General features: G+C 34.2%; 1 protein-coding gene across 2 annotated transcripts; it reads right to left on the minus strand.

Moving 5' to 3' along the window:
• Positions 1 to 1654: 1654 nt before the first annotated feature.
• On the minus strand, positions 1655 to 7560 carry LOC130630611 (multiple epidermal growth factor-like domains protein 6). Of its 2 annotated transcripts, none has more exons than XM_057444172.1 (4): positions 7293 to 7560; positions 4305 to 4627; positions 3879 to 3945; positions 1655 to 3453 (listed from the first exon to the last, which is right to left on the minus strand). In XM_057444172.1, exons 2-4 carry the CDS (start codon positions 4556 to 4558, stop codon positions 3010 to 3012), a joined length of 765 nt encoding a protein of 254 aa, XP_057300155.1. In that variant the 5' UTR covers positions 4559 to 4627; positions 7293 to 7560; the 3' UTR covers positions 1655 to 3009. The 2 variants fall into 2 exon arrangements, with proteins under 2 accessions (XP_057300155.1, XP_057300157.1); XM_057444174.1 differs by having other exon boundaries at positions 7011 to 7560.
• Positions 7561 to 23846: the final 16286 nt, after the last annotated feature.

The following is a 23846-nucleotide window of genomic DNA, read 5'->3' on the forward strand; positions in this document are numbered from 1 at the left end:
TTTTGAGATGTCTGAAATAAAAATATTGTCGACGAAAGTGAAATCTTTTTATTTCACTTCCTCTTTTCTTGTGGTAAAAAAGGTGGTGCGCACGTTGTAATTACAAAGTTAACATCTCTGGTTAAAGTTTTTGTATTTTTGTACTTACAAGAAGAAATTTTCTCCCAAAGATTTTCGATAAAATAAAAATCGAAAAAAATTATCTATATTGAAGCTCAGGGAATTGTGTTATTTCAAATACTGTATTTATAGCAATACACATTTCCCGAATTAAATTTACTACGCCACTGTTTGTTTTTACTTGACAGGAAATGTATGGAATACAGTCGATACTTGTTATCTCGACCACGGGACTGGTGAAAATGTCGAGATAACGAAAGTTCGAGATAGTGGATAGTCGAGATAAGGAGCGTCGATCGTGAAAAAGGTCGTTATAAGGAAAGTTTGTCAATATCATGCACACATTAGAAAAATTATTTAAATTTTTAAACCTGATCAGGGATGGACTATTAATCAAAAGAATCAATTATTACTATTCTCATGCTATATGTATTTAATCATATGAAAAAATTCAAAATGCTACTTTGCTTTTTAGCAGATATACTGTCCTTATTTAGGAAGGATTCTAAACACTGTAATAAAGAGCGCATGTCGTTGCCATTGCTGTTAAAAAGGGATATAGTTCTTAATGTTTCTATGGCAGCCTCAACCTCGATTTCCAATGGTTTTTCAATGGGTTCGTCATACATACTTAACAGCCACATCTTTATGTGTCACACCTTCCTTTTCCAACTCCTTTAGAGCTTTGCTTTTTTCAACGAAAGTTTTTACTTCGAGCTTACGCTTTATCCCAGACATGATGTGTAAACGAAGAGAAAATTGTAAACACTGTAAATGATCGATTAAGCCCCCACTCCCGAATAACCCCCCCCCCCCCCCCCCCTCCTAAATAAGCCTCCTCCCCAAAACCCATATTGACGAATAAGCCCTTATGGGGGCTTATTTGAATTTACAGTAATTTCAATATAGTTAACAGGGACTGAAATATTACCACTATAAAAATTAATTAAATGGTATTTATTTCGCTGGTTGATGTATTAATAACACTCGTGCTTGTAATATCCAATTCAAAGTAAGGGTGTCTTTCTTTTCTTTTTTTTTTAACTTGCCGAACAATATAATTCCGAATATCTTGTTTCCTGTCAAACAAACATACTTTGCTGGAACAACAAGTCCGACCTCCTTTTTTCTCTTTCCAACCATTATATTGAGATCGATTAGTATTAGTTTTTATTATTATAGATATGTTGTGTTTACTAAATCGTTGTTTTTAGCACATTAGATTTTTGCATAATTTTAAAAGCCCCCCATTTAACCCCCCTCCCGAATAATCCCCCTCCCCCAAAACCTATTTTGACAAATAAGCCCCCGGGGGCTTAATCAATCATTTACGGCATTTGTAATCTTGATTTTGAGAAAGTTTGAGAAAATCTAACTTTTTTTGTGTGATAAAATTCGAAAAATTAGGTCGAGATAAGGAAAGTTCGAGGTAACAGATGGCCGAGATATTGGACGTTTTGAGGTTGAAATGCCGAAGAAACTGATGAAAATTGGTCGAGATAACAAGCGCGGACTGCATTAGAAATATTTGAAATCCTCATTAAAAATTTTATTCTGCGAATAAACAACCTGCTACAACGGCTTATTTAATTATTATAAAAGTGATTTTTGTTTCAAAGCGAGGCTCGTAAGAGAAATAAAAAAATAAGACGTTTTTCACTGTAGAATAAACTATTAAAAAACTATTCTTCTTGAAGATAAATTAAGTTACGGAATACGAAATTCAAAGATAAGAAAAAACTCTTGCCCCGATGAACCAACTTGGAGTTCGACACTTTAAGTAACTTGGAGAGCTTGTCTTTTGGTTTGTCCCAATCGTTTAAAATGTGGTCGCTAATCGAGCACACAACGTATAATTAATATCTGTTGCACAACAATCACGGATTTCAATGGGAAGAAGGCTTTAAAGATATTATGTGATAATAAAAAAGTCCATGAAGGGTTTTTCTACATAGGAATCACTCAATAAAAAATACAACTAGTCATATATTTAAAATGTGGTCAGAATTCCTCCTATTGTGGACAATTAAGGCGAGATAGGAATAACATAAAAAAGTCGCAAGGTAGCCAATACTTACGAAGGGATAGAAAATATCCAAGTACTTTAAGAACTTTCAATTAGCCAACCATACATCTACTGATTTTATTGTTTCGTCTCAGATAACTATCCTACTACAAGCGAGCTATCGGTTCGCTCTGATTTGGTAATATTTGGGGCAAAGGGCCTCTTACCAACCTAAAGCTCAGCCCAGTTGGTGAGTTAGTCTAAAAACACTTCTAAAACAAAATTCTAGTTCTCTTTAATTTCCACTGGTAGCTAGCGAGCTGAAGTTGAATGTTTTCCAGGCTACTCGATAATTACCGCTTTGAATTAATTGGTGTAATACGAATCCAGAATTGGCAAGGGGTAGAAGGAATGCCAGTGTCTCATTACCAAGTTTTGACAAAGTATCAATATTTTTCGTGATTTTTTATTACTTTTTTTCTACGATTGTAGGTTGAAAGTCACCTTTCAGTAGCAATAAGTGGATATTAAGATAGCAACACGAGAAAAGGTAAGTTCCGTTGTTACCAGCAATTTTTGACATGTTTTCCTCACTATTTAACATCAATTACGTTATTTTCGCCCTCGATCGATGCCCACGATTTTACCAGACATATAACCTAGCTTGTTTCGTCAATTTCTTTGAACATATATACTAAGTTTCATCGTTAGAAAGATCGCTATTTATGTTACTTCTGTATTTAATCAAGGAAAAATTCAACATGCTGATAATAGAAAGTGCTGGGAAGAATTTGTTTCTTCAATTTACAAGTGTGTTAATATACTGAATTACAAGGTTTGCTTATCTTAAAGAAAGTGTGAAACAGCTTTGTATCAACCACAGTTTAGAAAAACGGATGTCTTGGACAGCAGATAGCGCGTGTCACGTATTTCCCACGGTAGTAACTATGAACAGAAACGGATCTCGGAGCTTTACATTTGCAAACACACTTGCGAGAATTAAACATGTTCGCCGGAGTGCAATTATTGTAACAGAGACATCTGTTAACGTAATGGGTTCTCCGTGGACAGCTAGAGCTAACAGGACGGCGGCCGACGCGTTGCTGAAGATAACAATGGTTGTATTTTACCAAGGTTGGTTTTAATGTGTAACATCGGTTTCTTCTTGGACATCTGTAAGTGAATTGACATCTCCGTCCTGATCTTCCTACTGGACATTTGCAATACCCTTTTGTAGCATCACATGATATTCCTGCAACACAGTTGCATCGCCTGGCACAGTTATGGCCATATCTTCCCTTAGGACATACCGATTGACATCTAGAACCCTATGACATTTTTGAGTGAATTGGTCAAAAAATTAAAACTCTTTAGCGTGCCCAACATAAACAGAAGCTGGCGGAGAATTGGCGGGTAAATGGTTTTCGCCATCTTTGAAAACTTCCACCAAAACTTTTTTTTTTTGTTAATTTTTTGATTACCGATTTTAGAAAAAAACCTTTAGAGAGGTAACTAAATATTCCAACTTTTTCCTGTGAATATTTTGAACCTCAAAGTAAACATTTGCGATAAACTTTTGTTATTGCATGATAATAAAAGATAACAAAAAATTTCCTTGTTTAAAGATGTTTTCAATTTTTGGAGAAATCACTTTTCAAATTTATCGTAGTTAAACTTGACAACATTTGAACTTTTTTTCTACAGATTAAATACACACCTAAAATTAAAAAGCAACAAAAAATATTAAACAAACCGTTCGTCCTGAATTGCATCTACATCGACCTGATCTGACATCACAATAACCTGCTCCAGTTGTACAACTAAATACAAGCATAAAAAAGATTTAATATCATTATACGCTTTTTTTAAATAAAAAATTTTAAAGGAACAGGAGAACTTGGAGGACATTCTTGAAATAAGAATAAAGTGAGACCGTGTTCTTACTACTAAAACAAAATTAAGAACACAACAGGCATAACAAAGGTTCAGTAACGCTTGCAAAGTGAAACCAGGCAACCTCAGGTCTCACTTTTTTATAAAGAAAAAAAACAGGCTATAATATTGTTGAAACAATTTTTTATTCGCAAGCAAATAACATCCTCAGTTCAGCACATGAGATATAAAAAACAAGACGAAATAACAGTATGTCGAATCTATAGAAATAAAAAACATAGCATACCGTCCATAACATGTTCCAATTTGCCTGCGTACTGACGGACAAGCTGCACCACCGCAAGCAGGGTGGGAAACAATTCGCAACGTTCTTGTTCTTTGGTTTAAGCAACTACAAGCAGACCATGCTCCCCATGAACTGACGCAATTTCTTCTGTGGCATACTGGTGGACTTCTTCTACGTCTTCTGCGTCTCCAGCAATCTGTCTGCACTATCACAGCTACCACCAGAAGCAAAAAGAGAAGCTTTGATGCAAACATCGTGTTGTTTGTCTTACCCTTTCTGCTTTTACGTGCCCTTAGTCAATATCAATCACCTCGTCTTTTATGCTGTTGCAAAGAAAAACAAAAAACTAAACTTATTACTTGTTTAAAAGCAGTAATCAGTGTTTTGTTTTGTTGATAAGGAAGTTCATAGATAAATCTGACACTGGATTGAAAATCTATTGAATTTATACTGTTAATAAGTTTCGGAATTAATTTCCAAATACATTCTGCAGACATATTTATAATTATGAACAGCGCACGAAAATTTATTTTTCATAATAATACCCGTATGTCGTCGGTCTGTTGGTATGTGGATCAAAGTATCCGGTAAGCAGAAAAGGACATTTGTCCTTCCCTAGTAATTATATCATCTCTAGCTAAATGAGTTTTCCATTTCTGTACTTCAACTCAAAAATTTATGATTTTGCTCTTTTGCGATTTTAAATAGAAATAAAGTCCGAAAAAAATCATTCTCCTTGAACCTTATTAAAATTGTTCTCCATATTTTATTTCAAACACTGTATTACAAGCAGCTAGTCGATATGATCACAATAATGTATAGGATCATGGGTTTTTCAGGAACAGTTGAAGAGATATTAGGGTTAAAGGTATTTTGATGACGTCATCAACACGTCTGTTTTAAAATGGATTTGTTGGCTCAGCTTTGAAGAAATTAACCAACTTGGTCCCAGGTGGCCCCTTGTCACCCACAGGGAATATGACGTCAGTCGTTTTCACCCGTTTCCAGCTCATTTGCCCTAAAACTTAAAATTGCAATGCAATGACTTCGCTAATCTTATTTAATGCATTGACGTCTGAATTCTTGTTCACTTGTTGATATCAAGCAATGAAGTTTAATTACTGTGATTGATTATAAGGGGGATATTATAATTGAAATTTTTGATTACAAATCCCCCCGTCTCTATTATAATAGCCGTATTCCGTCTGTCTGTCTCTGCGCGGACCCCCGGCTGAGTTAGAAAGTGATATCAAATGCGATATTATTTTATCCACTTTGTTGCGACGGGTAAATATAAAGGACAGGCGAACCCGTAGATTTTTCCACTTGCAACGACTAGTTTATTAAATTAGCCTAAAGACAGGCAGCGAGTGTTACATTATAGATATTCACTCGGGGGGGAGGTCATACGATATATAAAAGTCAACGAAACAGACGAAATTAATTTATTGGTGTTTTAAAAATACGACATTTACTGCCTTTTTTATGTGAAAAAAAATTGAAACTGACACAACAGTACGACTTATGATTTCTCTCAAATAAAATAAATCAATAATTTTTTTTGCTTTGAACGAAAGAAAGGATTGTCTTTTTTTAAAAAATATTTAATAGTGATCTAATATTAAATATTATAATATTAAAAAGTTATTAAAAAGAAACAGCCAATCATAAAGATGATATGCAAAGTTGTTTTCTTCGTCATAGGGATTATTTTATATAAAAGAACATATAAATTGTATATTTTATGTTCTTTTTTATATAATGATATGCAAAGTGTTTTTGTATAATGTTTTTGTACACATGCATTGGTTACAAAACATTCTAATTACGACAGGCTATGTACGCAAAAACGGTGTTTTTTCGCCTATAGCGCGTTATTGTTAACTGGTTTTGATAATGTGACTTGAGCACTCAGGACAATATACAGTCGATCAAAAAATAACAAAGTTATATAAAGCAAAAATAAAGTGTGCCTCGAAGCACTCGTTATTTTTGCTTTATTTAAAGCATGTTTACAGCAAGTAAACATAATTTGAAAGACATTTTAATAAAGCAAAAATGCGTTCACATTATTAAGCACGCTTTAAATCGTGTTTTAAATTTATAGCATGCTTTTATAATTCTAGTGTGAACCCTCCCCCCCCCCCCCCCATTCATATTTTGCGAGTTTAAAAAAGTATGACTCATAGTCTCGGGAAAGGTGTATTGAAAACAATCTGCAAAGTTAAATGTTTTTTCAACGAAAAATTATTTTTTTAATTTTATCAAGATTTTTAAAACAGCTTTACAATTTTGATATAAAAAAATATTGACAATGCTGGGTGAGCTGTCACTTTCTTCTTTTTATCACATACATTGAAAGATTACATCACTGACTCCCTTTGTACGCAATCCCAAAAGAAACAAAACATTTTTATATATAGTGGAGTTTCTAAATACACTAAAATACAGTGACTTTAAGGGAAAGTACTTAAACCGAGACTTTAAGGGAAAGTACTTAAACCGAGATTTCCAAACTTTAAATGTATCATTTGGACCTACAAATATGAATAGTTGCTACTTTTTTCACCATGCAAACAAGTATACGATATATTTTCATTTATTTGTTGCATGTGTACCAAGTAACCCCAACTAAATTTGAAGAATACAATTTTGGGTACAATGCTGTCTTTGAAATTTGTTGCAGGTTATTCATCGTTCACTTACCTTGAGTGTAAGATTAGCTCCCTTTTTTCATGTTTTGATGTTTGAAAGCCGTCTTATTAATTCCGTCAAAACAAGTTTTTAACAGAAATATTTAGTTATATAATAAGTGTTCAACAAAAAATTATATATCTGATTTTATAATTAACTTTTTTCCTTTTTACTTTTTAGACCTTGTGAAATAAAGTTTTGATCAGTGCGCATGTTTGAATGTCACGAACACAAAAGGTTGGGCCCTCTTCAGTTCACCACCGAAATATAATTCGAAGAGAAAGATCATGTTACCAGTTGCACTTTTTCGCAGTGTTGAGTTTTGAATGTTACTTTGATCTCGTGTAGTGGTTGCACGACTTCACTTTTCCAAATGAATGCTTGTACATCGACTGATTCGTAATCTTTGTTGAAACCAAAAGTAGGACATGAAGTTAGAGTTTAAATCCAATTACTGCAAAAATTTGTTAAATGCAAAAGGATTAATGCCAGCGGTGACACTAATATATACTTTAAATAATAATGTTTACAGCAATATCTTTTGAACGTCTAATTTTTTATGTATTCTTATCTCTCTTTAAATCCTAAATGAGGTTTTTGATTGCATTATTCTGAAAGTTTATTATTAATGACACTCTTGTTTCGTCTGCGTGTCTGAGGAAACAGTTGCGCTAATCTTCCACGAAATCTTTAAGCTACAAAAAGGTAAATAGCAAATGCAGTATATGTTTTTTTCCGACTTTGTGTCCACCGCTCACGAATATAGAACCAATCAGAAAGCTAGGTTTTTATTAATAACCAATCCATTTTTTTTGCGTCCTCGAGATGTTGACGAAGAAAATTAATGTTGAGGTGTGGGCTTCCCTATGTGACCTTTCTTTAACGTTTCCACATGTGGAGATGAACGTTTCATTACGTTTTTAGCCATGGGTGCGTGTACAAATCTTAAATAAAACCAATTTTACCATTTTAGCTACAAACTTGCATTGTGTAGAGCAGTCCAATTTTAACGTAGCAGTTTAGCTAGTGTTCTTATTCAATTTGGTAAAATTTCTTTTTTCCTAACAACATTATTGGTTTGGATATAATATTTACCAATCTGATTTTTTCTAAAACCTCTTTGGTTCTGTGGTTATCTAGCTACTAAGTAAAAGAACTGCACGCAGTTGGCTTGCGTGAAAATCTGAAATTTATTAATGCAATGGTTTTAGTAAATAAATGGAAGGACCTTCCGTCCTTCCATTTATTTACTAAAAAAAACCCTGGACAAAGCGGATTGAAGCATTTCTTAGCAAAAAATCAGAAGAATGAAGACGTGACGAGACGTGACGAGACGTGACGAGACGTGACGAGACGTGGCGAGACTTTACTGCTTCTTTAAATTCAGTAAAATTTAACTTTATCCTACAAAACCAGTATAGTAGTATTGTGTAGTACTAGGCGTTGGAAACAGCAATGTGAATCCCATGTCACTTCTCGCAGCTACCATTTTGGCTCAGAAAATGTCAGGCAGGCAGACGTCAATCACGGTGTAAATCTTATTTATCTTATAACTCTCCTACATTTTCGATGAAAGCAAAAGTAGGACACTAAAGTTAAGATTAGCTACTGCGATAAAATATATGTAATCGAAATAATGTCAGCGGTGGTCTTAAAAGGTTTTTTATGTTTTATAATGATATACGATAATACCGTTTCTCTATTCAGAGAGTCAGAAAAGAAAATACGATATGTTTATAACAATTTAGCGACCCTCTTAAATTGAGACCGTGTGAAAGAGAAAAAAATATCAACGCAACTTTAAGTTAATAAAATGACTATCTATTTATCGACTATCTTTTCGAAGTTACACTCTTTGATATTTTACGTACCGTCCTATATACTTTTGCAAACTCGGATGCGAAACTACGTACTTAATTATTCGTTCAAGAAAATCAATAGTTGCTGTTTCGTCTTGTTGATAAGGAAGTTCTGGGATTTACAATATCATTATATTCTATTAAACTAAATTTGATAGGTGATGCAAAGAAACACATAAGGGAACATAAGATGAAATCAAAATGAGGAAGTTTAATTACAGTAGTAGTCTCTGCAAGTAAAAAAATATGCTACCTACCACTAAAAGAACTGAGTATCATTTTTATGTTATACGTTTTCTTGAAGGCTTCAAACATTTCTTCATTGACGTTTGATGCCAATACAGTGTTGCAATATGTGTATAAAATTACTTTCATCTTATACATCTCAAATTTGGTAATAAATTTAATTGTTAATAAAGTTGGTTCTAAGTTGATAGACTTCGCAACTTTGTTTTTACTTATTTTCTTTGGTCTAAATATATTTGAATTCAATTTTTTATGATTTTGGAGACAGATTTTGTGAGTGGCGGTGAAGCTAAGAAAAAATACGAGCTATCTTTCCCATGTTTTTTTTTCCTCTTAATGGCGCTAGTGACTTCTAATGTTTAGAGTATACTCGTGGCGTGCGATTTTAGTTTTCTGTTTGGTTGTTAAGTATTAAAAGTTATTTTTGTCACTTTTAGTTTTTGGGTTATTTTGCGTAACTCTCTTCATTTGCGTCGCCAAGGTTTGTTGCCTCATGACAAAGTCGCTAGCGCTTACTCGAAGGCTAACAAAACCCTGGCACAGGCTGCTTTTTATAAACAGTGTATTGGCTACTATAAATAATTAATGATTTGTCTCGCTGTGACATTTTCTGCGACTAGTAAAAGCAACTTGATCGAGTCCTTGTTCTTCACATGCACATGGTGAAGACGATGTCGTTTGGTTGTTTATGTTTTTTAACGTTTGACTTTCGAAAATTATATTCTAAACTAGGTTATTATTTGTTCACCCTGAAACTGTATTTTATAGTGATAAAGTATTTTTACCCAGAGAATTTATGTCCTCCTCACTTATAATTTCTTATTTCCATGCGCGTTTTTATATAAGAACAAAATATAAAAGCACATTTGCTCTTCAAGCAAGTTTAAGCTTCATATAATCTTTTACGTAACGTTAAATAACGTTATGTAGCTAGCTTACGTCCCAAGAATACGTTTGTGAATTATGAAGTGTGGTTTGTAAAGAATACACAGCGTCAAAGGAGATTTGTGTTTATTTGGGGTAAATTGTGCCATTTCTACAACGCTCGACTAAATTCACTTAAACAATAACATTAATATTTACGGAATTTGTTGAACTCAAGATGGTCTATGTCACCTGATTTTTCACAAATAATTAGTGAAAGTTCTGAGTTCAAATTCTTAAAAACCAGTAAATATTTCCAAAAGATTATACAAATTCTTAGACATGTTTTAAAGTTTTATATAAAATTAATTTGATCTTTCGCGGGTGGTAAGCTTTAAATATTTTTGCTTTTAATAACAGTGTTGTGAATTATGACATAAAAGATGCTAATATTCTTCTCTGTTTTTAAACAAAATGGTATCCGAGGAACGATAGTTTTTTACCTTACCGCGCATTTATCTCTAAAGTGAAAATTTATTCTAACTAAAAACCTCTTACATCCCCTGATTAAGTGATTTCAACATGGAGTTTACTTTTTGATCTTTTTTGATGTTTGTTTAAGAAGCCTAAAGTTGTGTTCAATTCTGTAAAGATGTCCTCCGTAATAACAATGTGTCCTCCGTAATAACAATATGTTCTCCGTAATAACAATATGTTCTCCGTAAGATAAAATACTCTGCGATAAAATCGGTTATCGGTTGTTGACCCTGACTTTATTTGTGCAACTTTCACAAATTAACATTCTATCTACCATTTTAAATTGCTACTTGCGTTCAACACTTTCGCATTATCAAAACAAGTCAGTTATTACGAGACCAAGGTTTGCTTCGGTAAAAAAAAAGAACACATTCTTCTAGAGTTGTTGTTCGCAGGAATTAATTTTCACGAATGAGAACAATTCAACTATTTTTGGAGAATACAGGAATTAGTGTAATTGATATGGATAACTACAGGCATGCCATGTTCGTACGATCTTTTTTCATCCCTACCTCTTTACAGAGAATTCGACAATTTCTATGTTTTCATTTCGCGAGAATTCATTTTTGAGAATGACTCAGTTCGAGACATTTTGCGGGAAAAAATAAGACAAAAAAATCTAAGAAAATTATTTCTCTTCAGATAATAACAAAGGACTAGATTAAAATTTCAAATCTTTTTTCTCTGGCCACAGTTCGAGTGCTTTTTACAGCACTTGGTTGCTACTTTTCTCTTTGCAAGCTTTAAACCTTATTTAAATTCTTTAGATGAACATGCAACAAAATTCTTTAGATGAACATAGTTTAACACTTTTCTAATTACAGAGACAACTAGTATTACTATACAATCCTTATTGTTCCAATATTTTCTTTAACACGTGGGTTCAACTTGAATTTGTGTATATATTTTACTTATAAGAAAAAGAAATTGTTGGTACATGTAGCGAAATATCACACAGCCAGTGCATCCATGTTTTCAATGGCATATCATTTCATGTTCATCTGTTTTCTTATACGATATAACATGAGTAGTATTGTACGAGTTATTTTTAGTTCTAATGATGACAATGAGAACAATGACAGCAATCAACACACCAATCACTATAACTGTTGTGTGGTCTAAAAAGAAAAATAAACAAATGTACTGAAAAAAGAAATGATTTGTCCCTGTTGCAAATATGTTAGCGATGATAGTGTAGTGGTTAGTCAGCGTTACTGGTGATTATTAAGTTGTGGATTCTAATATTTCACAATATTTCACAACATCCAACGTGCAAATCTTATTTAAACATATTATGCTATATATTGGTAATACATAATAAATCCAAATAAAATGACAGTAATAAATGGAAAAAATCGTTTCTTCTTTTAATCCATGGTACTAGTTATGGAAGAGAATCTGTTACTTGCATTCTACAATTTTTTATCGTTTGCAAAAAGAAGAAATAATGACATCATTTTCCGATTGGGAGTGGTTTTTGTCTCAACGGAATAAAGCGGAATTATATTAGAAATAGAACCAGAAATCTGTGCTTAGCGACAGAACACATTATTTATGATCGTTGTTGTAGTTAAAAGATCCTTACTCTCATTATTATCGTCGCCTTTGTCACCCGCATCACCATTTGTAGACTTTGTCCGGACAGGACAATACCAAGATGAGCTTTGATAGTCTATGCCTGTTATGTAGACCCGTATCAAAGCGGCGTAGTATGTATTTGGTTCCAGAGCTAAATTGTTTGTTGCTTAAAACATAAATTTAATCTATGTATGGTTATTTAAAATTTTATTAGAGTCATATTAACAGTTCCTCTTTAAATTGTTTGCCACGTATAGCTTCAATAACTCGTTGTATATATTCTGGCTAGCACATTATCACCAGCCAAACATAATCCTGGACATCTCTGTTTTATGCATCCGTAGTAAAAAATAACAGCTACCATTTTTGACACACAAACCACGGCTATTTTTATTATAGAGCTTGCATGAGCCTAGCAGCAGGGTAAGTATGTTTCAACTACACACATGTAAAGAAAATTGTGGCAAACATGGTAATTTGGAAAATGGAAATTTCAAGTTGGTTAAGAAGTCATGTGTTTTTGTTTAAAAAAAAGCAGTTAGTGAGCAATGCAGGTTTAGGATGGACAAAATACATGATCCAAAAAATAAGAACCAATACGGTATTTGAAATCGCTTGAATCTTTTGTATGACAACAATTTACTTCCGAGAGACCTTTTTTTCTGTTGTTGACGCTGTTTCCAATGATAAACAATTCATTCTCTTTCGGATTGATCAGTCTTCCCTCGAGCTTGTCTTTAATTTCTTCATTTGAGAAATCATTTGGTGACTTTGATGCCAAGTCCTTGTCTTGCAGTTTTCATGCTATGACGTCATAATGTTTAAATCGTGAATGCAAAAACTTAGACGCCGAACGACGTAGGTCAGCGTTAGAGCAAGGCCGAAATACCGACATACAATCTATTGACCACAACTCAAGATTTTTTTTATTTTTGAGATATTGATATGCAGGTTCTACGAAAGAGAATTATTTCCTTTCCAACAGTGCCAAATGTGTAAACGTAGAGGCGACAGCAGGCCAGAAATTGTGTTCAACGACAAGAGATTCTCAGAAAACAACACATTCATGAGATTTTCTATCAATTGCCGCTATTTCTCCGTTCGCCTGTTTGGTGCTTCAATTTCTATCAAAATCCACTAAAAAGCAAACCGATTCACAATATCACAGATACGTAATGCCATCTCGACTGTTAAGTCATATAATTCAGACTGGAGATTTGACTACTCTAACGATACTGACATAAAGTATCTTAAACTTAATTTAACAAAGCAGAAGTAAAGCAAGCTAACAAAAATTGGAAACAGCAAAGAATAAATGGTTATCATGATTACTCAAGATTTTAAGAACTTTCTAGAAGTTTTTAACTTCACATTTTTGTAATACATTTACTTGTTTGTGCCATTTTGATGATTAGAGAGTAGCAGCAGTTTCAAGTTGTTATTATATCATGATGCTTGATTGTAACATGTGGTTCATGTTACTTATGCGCTGTTTAATTTTTTCAACAAAATAATAGAGAAAAAAAAGGAGTAAAATGGGCATTAAGTTACTTACTTGATTTTCCCCACTTCGTCTTCAAATAACATGATGTTGATTCCAAATGACGTATTGCTGATTTTGTCTATTGGAGAAATGGGTACTGGTTTGTCGAGAGGGTTCGGAACTAAGTATAGATAAGGTAACATTGAACACATACACCCAATATAACCCAAACGAAACTTCTCTTTGTTTAGTTTTGTTTGGGTAAATAAAGATAAGTGATGTCGAAAAACATCCTGCAGTTAGAGTATCAATAACTTATTTTTATTTGAAGGGAATGTGTTGATTTCACTATCAAATTTGATGGTGAACAAATCACTTTCCAATTCTAAAATACTTTCGATGATTGTCTATTCCGCTACTTTTTTATGTAAGAATTTTTAAAATCTCATTTTAGGAATTCTCATGAAAATTTTAAAATACATATGCAAATCTATCCACTTGACGTGTATACAACTTTTCGTCAGAACAACGTCAGCAGATCATTATCCCTATCAGTTAATTTCTTTTAAGTTCTTGCCAAGGCATAGCCTAAGCCATCCAAAATTTATTGCTGTAATCAACACAAAATATCAAATCTTGTACCAACAATTTTTCTTGGTGCATATAAGGCAAAACGTGCAAAGAATGATGCAGTAGAAATACTCAGGTACTAACCAATTGGACGAGTCCAAAGTATCTTTTGCGTCGTCGCAAAATACAAAGTGTTATACACGTGAACAAAAACAGTATAGTTTGGGAACGGTTGAAGCTCGGCAAACAAGCATGCTCTGGTATTGCACACTTTCTTTCCTGACGAAGACCAAGTGACCTACAATAAAAATATACAACGAGTGAAAAGTAATACAATTAATACAAAAAAGTATATATAACTGATGATCAGAGATCGTTAGTTTAAAATTATTTTAATTATTGAACCCACTTGTTTGAACGTTTAGGTTAAAAAGGATGGAATTTCTATTTACTTTAAAATCATGGAGAGCCATGTGGGTAGAAATAATCATGGCAGAGCAAGGTAGAAATTGTTGTAACTGCTGCAGTAGCAATTGCTATAACTTTAAAGAAACACAAAGTGCTATTTACACCATCATTTTCTTGTGACAGGTTTAAAAATTTCCTATAAAGGGAACGTGTATTTTAGCATTTAGGTCTTAAAAACAGTATAAAAATTATGTTTTTGATTGGGTGTCCCTACTGTCCAGTGGAGAATCCAAAGTATCGTTTGTAGAGAAAGGATGTTGTGTGGGTAAAAGTATGACCTAAGAAACAAGAACTTCATCAGACTCACAGGCTTTGTTTCTTATACCACTTTCTGCTCGAGTTTGTTTGATGGCCATGCTTAACAGATTTCGTTAGTGATTGATAACAAACCACTTGCTATTATTAGTGAGGTGAAAAAGGAAACGGAAAAAATGAGCTGTCTTATTGCTAAAGACGACTAAGTCACGTGATGTTATGGGTAAATATAATTGGTAGGTGAAAGGCGCCTGTAATGCTTAGATTTTAATTAGTTGAGAGCACCACTGACGTAATGTACAATTGGTGAGTAGCGAATGTAAAACAAGACAGAGGGGCCGTGCTAAAGACGTGGAACATGCGCGCCTAGGGTTAATATGGATGAATAGAAAACTAGGCTCACGAACGAGCTAGCGTGTATGCAGAGTGATATCAGTCGGTAAAATGTGCACAAGGGTAGAGTCTTGAATATAAAGGGGCAAAGGAAATGGTGAAGCTACTCATATACCCTTCCCTCCCGTGTATACGGACTCTTGAAAAGCGGGTACACTGCAGAGCTGACTGTATTTGCTGGATTAAAAATTTTGGCAAACGCACATCGGGTTGGTGAGCTATGCAGCGAGTAAGGTCTGTTCGCCAAATGCGCAAGAAAGAGCGGAGAAAACCAAAATTATAATAGCCAAAGGAGCAATTCTAAAACCGAAAATACGAATGAAAACACCAAGAGTTGATAACGAAAATGGATGAAATAACAAAAGTCGTATAGACAGTCTTGTTATATAATACAAGGTATAGTATGTATTTCGCATAACATGTTAATTCGTTACAAAAGAATAATATCCATTTTATTTGATCTGGACTACGTGGTAGTGGTGATTGGTTGTGTGTCTGTATAATAAGTATACGGCAGTATCGCAGTAGGCTACTGCGGTAAAACATCCCCAGTGATTGCGGTTAGCTAGGATACGTTCTTATATCGTTTTAGTATGAAAATTGCAGTATCGCCGCTCCCTAGGAGTTTAAAACTGTTTTATTGTATTGCAGTGGATTACGTCGGTAAAATTTCAACAATGGTTCCGGTAAGCTTTGCTCCGTTATCGTTTTAGCACAAAAAATCGCAATATAGCTATTTTCCAGGTGTTTCACAATGGGTGTTTCGTATTGTTGTCTAACCCAGCGTCATAATAACTGGTCTAGCAAAACAAGCGTCAATTTCCAACAGTAGGTGATTGAATTTACAATATTTCTCTATTATTGTTACGTCATTGTTTATTTCCCCATTTTTGTTACGCCATTGTTTATTTTTACCAACATGATAGTAGTTTCTTTGCATCACAATTTCTAAATCGACTGATAAAGAAGATGTATGTGCCATTGTCGAGGGATACATATCTACGAGGCAAGCAAAGGTATCAGTCCGTTTGACTTACAACGGTTGCCTCACGTATTTGTACTTATTTGTACTCATGTATTTAGCGATATATTTCTGGTATTACTAGATTGCATTCCTTTTAACAGTTAAACAAATGCTGCGGGACCTAATTGAACTGATATTAGACTTTGACCTTATCAATGTGAAGAATGAGACAAATGGACTCCAAAACATTCTTCTTACTTTGGCATGAATGCTGGAACTCCATTATTTTACTGGACCCATTGTTAGCTCTTTTTTTATGTATTTAGATGAATAAGTCATTATATACAGTGGCACCAATCCAATCCGTTAGCACGCGCTGAAGTAATAGTGACAGTAAACTACATTTTATTGACTTTCTCACGGCATCAGTCCGTTTGAGTTACAACAGTTGCGTCACATATTCGTAGCAACATATATTTAGCTATATTTTTCTGATAATAAAAGGTTGTGTCGCTTTAAACAGTGAAACGATTGACTGTGGGATCTAATTGAACTGATTTTGGACTTTAACCCTGTAAGTATGATAAATAAGACAATTGGACTACAAAAATTAACATTCCTTTCACTTTGGTATGACTGCTGGAACTCCGCAGTTACACTGGACGATCGGTTAGCTCTTTTTCAAATATTCGGCTCGATAAGTCACTTTTTACAGTGGGACCAATCCAAGCCGTTATCGCGCGCTGAAGAAAGAGAAACAGTTTCAAAAACTACATTTCAATGATTTTCTAACGGCATCAGTCCGTTTCAGCCAAAACGGTTGCGTCACATGTTGGTACCAACATGGATTTAGTGATATTTTTCCAATATTGTTAGGTTGCTTTGACGTTGAATGTGAAACGATTTTGATTTTGGACTTTGACTTTATAAATGTGGTAAATGAGACAATTGTATTCCAAGAATTAACATGCTCCTTACTTTGGTATGAATGATGTACGCGGCAGTTACACTGGACGCTTTATTAGCTCTTTATTAAAATACTTAGACCAATAAGTTATTATGTACAGTGGGACCAATCCAAGCCGTTGGCGTGCGCTGCAAAAATATAAACAGTTTTAAAAACTACAATTCATTAAATTTCTAACGTTATAAGTCCGCTTCAGTTACAACGGTTGCGTGACATATTGGTACCATCTTGTATTTAGCAATGTCTTTAAGATATTACTAGGTTGCATTGATTTTAAAGGCGAAACGATTGGCCGTGGGACTTGATTAAACTGACTGACGACTTTGACCTCATAAACCAGAAAAATGAGACAAATGGACTTCAAGAAATAACATTCTTCTTACTTTGGCATAAATTCTGGAACTCTGGATTAACACTGCACGCTCCGTTAGTTCTTTATTTAAATCTTTAGATCAATAAGTCATTAACAAATCCAAACCGTTAGCTTGTGCTGAAGAAATAAAAACAGTTTCGAAAGCTATATTTCATTGATTTTCTAACGGCATCAGTCCGTTTGAGTTACAACGGTTGCATCACATGTTGGTACCATTATGTATTTAGCAGTATTTTTCCGATATTACTACGTTGCTTTGATTTTAAAGGTGAAACCATTGACGGTGGGAATAGATTGAACTGACTTAGGACTTTGACCTCATAAACTTGAAAAATGACACAAATGGACTCCAAGAATTACCATTCTTCTCACTTTGGTATGATGCTGAAACTCCTCAGCTACACTGGACGATTGGCTAGCTTTTGATTTAAGTACTTAGATTAATAAGTCATTATGTACAGCGGTACCAATCCAAGCCGTTAGCGCGTGCTGAAGAAATAGAAACAGTTTCAAAAACTACATTTCATTGATTTTCTAACAGTATTAGTCCGCTGGTGTTACAACGGTTGAATCACATGTTGGTACCATCATGTATTATGCGATATATTTCCGATATTACTAGCTTGATTTGATTTTAAAAGTGAAACAATTGACCGTGGAATTTGATTGAACTGACTTAGCACTTTGACCTCATCAACGTGAAAAATAAGACAAATGGACTTCAAGAATTAACATTCTCCTTACTTTGGTATGAATGCTGGAATTCTGCTGTTACACTGGACTGGTTAGCTTGTGCTGAAGAAATAGAAACAATTTCGAAAGCTACATTTCATTGAAATTCTAACGGCATCAGTCCGTTAGAGTTACAACGGTTGCATCACACGTTTGTACCATCATGTATTTAGCGATAGTTTTCCAATATTACTAGGTTGCTTTGATTTTAGAGGTGAAACGATTGACGGAGGGACTTGAATGAACTGATTTTGGACTTTGACCTTATAAATATGATAAATGAGACAATTGGACTCCAAGAATTAACATTCTTCTCACTTTGGCATAAATGCTGGATCTCTGCATTTACACTGCACGCTCCGTTAGCTCTTTATTTAAATCTTTAGATCAAGAAGTCATTATATACATTGGAACAAATCCAAGCCGTTATAGTGCGCTAAAGAGATATATACAGTTTCAAAACTACATTTCATTGAGTTTCTAACGCTATCAGTGCCTTTGACTTACAACAGTTGCGTCACAAATTGGTACCATCGTGAATTTCGCCATATTTTATCAATAGTACTAGGTTGCATTAATTTTAAAGATGAAACGATGGACCGTGAGACCTATTTAAACTTATTTTGGACTTTGATCTTATAGATGTGATAAATGACACAATTGGACTCTAAGAATTAACATTCTCCTTTTTTTGGTATGAATGCTGGAACTCCGCAGTTACACTGCACGCTCTATTAGCTCTTTATTTAAGTATTAGGTTGTATTGCTTTTAAAAGTGAAATGATTCACAGTGGGACCTAATTGAACTGGTTTTGGACTTTAACATTAACCTTGTGATAAATGAGATAATGGGACTCCAAGAATTAACATTCTTCTCACTTTGGTATAATGCTGGAACTCCGCAGTTACACTGGACGATTGGTTAGCTTTTTACTTAAATACTTGGACCAATAAATCATTATATAAAGTGGGACCAATCGAAGCCGTTAGCGTGCGCTGCAGAAATAGATACAGTTTCAAATCTACAGCTCATTAAGTTTCTAACGGTACAAGTCCGTTTGAGTTACAACGGTGGCGTGACATATTGGTACCATCATGTATTCAGCGATATTTTTCCTATATTACTAGGTTACCTTGATTTTAAAGGTGAAACGATTGACTGTGGGATTTTATTGAACTGATTGGGGACTTTGACCTTATAAATGTGGTAAAAGAGACAAATGGACTTCAAGAATTATCATTGTTCTTACTTTGGCATAAATGCTGGAACTCTGCTTATACACAGCAGGCTCCGTTAGCTCTCTATTTAAATATTTAGGTCAAGAACTCATTATATACAGTGGAGCAAATCCAAGCGGTTAGCTCGTGCTGAAGAAATAGAAACAGTTTCGAAAGCTAAAATTCATTGATTTTCTAACGGCATTAGTCCGTTTGAGTTACAACGGTTGCGTGACATATTGGTACCATCATGTATTTAGCGAAATTTTTCCGATATTACTAGGTTTCATTCATTTTAAATGTGAAACGATTGAGTGTAAGACCTAATTAAACTGAGCTAACACTTTGACCTCATAAACGTGAAAAGTGAGACAAATGGACTCCAAGAATTAACATTCTTATCATTTTGGTATAACTTCTGGAACTCTGCAGTTACACTGGACGAACCGTTAGATCTTTATTTAAATATTCATATCGGTAAGACACTTTTTACAGTGGAACAAATCCAAGCCGTTAGCTCGTGCTGAAGAAATAAAAACAGTTTCGAAAGCTACAATTCATTGATTTTCTAACGGCATCAGTCGGTTTGAGGTACAACGGTTGCATCACATGTTGGTACCATCATGTATATAGCGATATTTTTCCGATATTACTAGGTTGCTTTGACTTTAAATGTGAAATGATTGACCCTGGGACTTGATTGAACAGATTGAGGACATTGACCTTATAAATGTGATAAATGAGACAATTGGACTTCAAGAATTAAGATTGTTCTTACTTTGCCATAAATGCTGGATCTCTGCATTTACACTGCACGCTCCGTTAGCTCTTTATTTAAATATTTAGATCAAGAAGTCATTATATACAGTGGAACAAATCCAAGCCGTTAGGGCGCGCTGAAGAAAGAGAAACAGTTTCAAAAACTGCATTTCAATGATTTTCCAACAGTATCAGTCTGTTTCAGTTGCAACAGTTGCATCATATGTTGGTACCTTCATGTATTTAGCAATATTTTTCGGATATTACTACGTTGCTTTGATTTTAAAGTTGAAACGATTGACCGTGGGCCTTGATTGAACTGACTTAGGACTTTGATATCATAAACGTGAAAAATGAGACAAATGAACTCCAAGAATTAACATTCTCCTTAATTTGGTATGATTGCTGGAACTCCGCAGTTACACTGGACGCTCTATTAGCTCTCTATTTAAGTATTAGGTTGTATTGCTTTTAAAAGTGAAATGAGTGACCGTGGGACCTAATTGAACTGGTTTTGGTCTGTAACATTACCCTTTTGAAAGATGAGGCAAATGGATTCTAAGAATTAACATTCTTCTAAGCTTTGGCATGCATGCAGAAACTCCATATTTACACTGGCTCTGTTAAATCTTTATTTAAATATTAAGATCAATAAGTCATTACGTACTGTGGGACCAATCAAAGCCGTTAGCGTGCGCTGCAGAAATAGATACAGTTTCAAATCTACAGTTCATTAAGTTTCTAGCGGTATAAATCCGTTTGAGTTACAACGGTTGCGTGACATATTGGTACCATCAGGTATTAAGCGCTATCTTGCCGATGTTACTAGGTTGCTTTTTGACCTTATAAATGTGATAAAAGAGACAATTGGACTTCAAAAATTAAGATTGTTCTTATTTTGCCATAAATGCTGGAACTCTGCTTGTACACAGCACGTTCCGTTAGCTCTTTATTTAAATATTTAGATCAAGAAGTCATTATATACAGTGGAACAAATCCAAGCCGTTAGCTCGTGCTAAGGAAATAGAAACAGTTTCGAAAGCTACAATTCATTGATTTTGTAACGGCATTAGTCCGTTTGAGTTACAACGGTTGCATCACGTGTTGATACCATCATATGTTTAGCGATATTTTTCCGATATTACTAGGTTGATTTGACTTTAAATGTGAAACGTTTGACCGTGGGACTTGATTGAACTGATTTTGGACTTTGACAATATAAATGTGATAAATGAGACAATTGGAATCCAAGAATTAACATTCTTCTCACTTTGGTATGATGCTGGAACTTTGCAGTTACACATGACGATTGGTTAGGTTTTCATTCAAATACTTGGACCAATAAGTCCTTATATAAATGGCACCAATCGAAGCTGTTAGGGCGCGCTCAAGAAAGAAAAGCAGTTTCAAAAACTACATTTCAATGATTTTCTAACAATATTAGACCGTTTGAGTTACAATGGTTGCATCACATGGTGGGACCATCATGTATTTAGCAATATTTTTCCGATATTACTAGGTTGCTTTGATTTTAAAGGTGAAACGAAAGACCGTGGGACTGGATTGAACTGACTTCGGACTTTGACCTCATAAACGTGAAAAATGAGACAAATGAACTCCAAGAATTAACATTCTCCTTAATTTGGTATGATTGCTGGAACTCCGCAGTTACACTGGACGCTCTATTAGCTCTTTATTTAAGCATTAGGTTGATTTGCTTTTAAAAGTGAAATGATTGACCGTGGGACCTAATTGAACTGGTTTTAGACTTTAACATTTACCTTTTAAAAAATGAGGCAAATGGACTCTATGAATTAACATTCTTCTAAGCTTTGGCATGCATGCAAAAACTCCATATTTACACTGGAAATCATTGAAATTCGTACGGGAGAGCGGTCACGTTTTGATGTGTTGAAAAAATCATTCTAAACACACTTTTGTTTAATTTTTGTTTTAAAATATGGCTGAAGATTATACAGTAGAAGAATTGAATGTTATACAAGCTATAAAAGAAATACATGGGAAAAAGAAAAGAGCAAGCAAGTATGTTATAAATACAACAATAACAGAGTTTGATGTAGAAGTTGTAAACAAAGTTTTAGATGATTTATGTGACAAAAATGTTATTAAATTAACTGAAAGATCTGGATTACCGAGTTACCGTTTTATCGTCGATGTAGAAAATGTTTTACACGAAGAAGAATTACAAGAACCAGAAGAAAACTTGGATAGGGAAGAAATTTACGATAATGGTATTTTAGATCACGAGGTAAATGAGTCCAGAAATTTTGATTTGTTAAGTAATTTTGTTAGAGTTACGAACGACTTAAAGGAGTATATTGGATACGAGGTAAATAAATTGAGAGCAAAGGAATCGAGTTTTCTCGTTGATCGTTTGAAAGAGGAAAATATTTTTCTGAAAGACGAACTCAACGATCTACGATGTCTTGTTAGAGATATATTTAACAATATTAATAAAAAGCAGTCAAGTGAACCAAAACCGTCAAACACCTCTGATGAATGGAAAAGTATTAGAAAAGGTCCTTCGGGGGTTTTGCATACAAGAAGCGAAATTAATGTAGATAATCGTTTTAAAAGTCTTTACAACGAAGACCCGAATCCTCAAGTCAACGATTATGACAAAGAAAATTGTAGAATTTATAACACTAACAAAAATGAATTTCAAAACAAAAATAATCGACGTCCGAATCCTGTCATCAATCCTTACCCGGAGCGGGAAGATTTATTTGGTAACCAAAATCGGAACGATAATTAGAAAAAATTTAAAGATAAAAAGAGTAAAGTCGTCAGAATAATATCCGATAGTAGTCCAAAGGGGATAAGATTGAAAGAATTCAACCGTGTACTCAATAATGGCTATGCGCGAATGAAATGTTTTCCGGGTTCCAGCATACAACATTTAAACTATTATTCAACCCCAACACTAGAAGAGGAACAACCAGACATTGTTATCATTCATGGCGGTATCAATAATTTGCTGTCGAAAATCTAAGTGCAGCATCTAATGTCGAAATAGTGAACGGATTAATTAAAATTGCAGAAAAATGTACAAACTCTGGTGTGGAAAAGGTTTTTATATCCAGCTTGATAACGTGTTCACGAGTTGACGAAAGTCGAATCGATGAAATTAACCGATTGTTAAAGGAAAGATGCGAGGCTTTAGATGTTACTTTTATTGATAATGACAACATAAAAAGCTCTTCCTTATGGAAAGATGGAATCCACCTTACAGACGATGGTAAGACTATGTTAGCGAAAAATTATTTATATTATCTTAATCATTTTTTATACCACAACATGCACTTCCAGTCTTGGGTATAGGTCCTTGAACTCAGACACCACAAGAGGCACAAGTTTTTTCCAATTCAAGTGAAACACAAATTAGCCCTTTGTTATTACAAAATGAAATTGATGATCTTAACCAAACACATAATTCAAATTCCGAACCTGATAGCCCGCTCGATAGTATCTGTAAACTTAGAGTTGCTAATCCCGATAATCCTCTTTTAGGTTACTTAAATATAAACAGTCAGAAATAAAATTGTCGACGTCAGAGAGATC

Source organism: Hydractinia symbiolongicarpus, chromosome 2 (genome assembly GCF_029227915.1).
Source record: "Hydractinia symbiolongicarpus strain clone_291-10 chromosome 2, HSymV2.1, whole genome shotgun sequence".
NCBI classification, from domain to species: domain Eukaryota; kingdom Metazoa; phylum Cnidaria; class Hydrozoa; order Anthoathecata; family Hydractiniidae; genus Hydractinia; species Hydractinia symbiolongicarpus.

Coding starts and splice junctions, on each gene's coding strand:
- LOC130630611 (XM_057444172.1), bottom strand. CDS start 4,558: ATGTTTGCATCAAAGCTTCTCTTTTTGCTTCTGGTGGTAGCTGTGATA. Junction 3,946..4,304: donor ATTGGAACATGTTATGGACG/GTATGCTATGTT, acceptor GCTTGTATTTAG/TTGTACAACTGGAGCAGGTT. Junction 3,454..3,878: donor GATGCAATTCAGGACGAACG/GTTTGTTTAATA, acceptor AAAATGTCATAG/GGTTCTAGATGTCAATCGGT.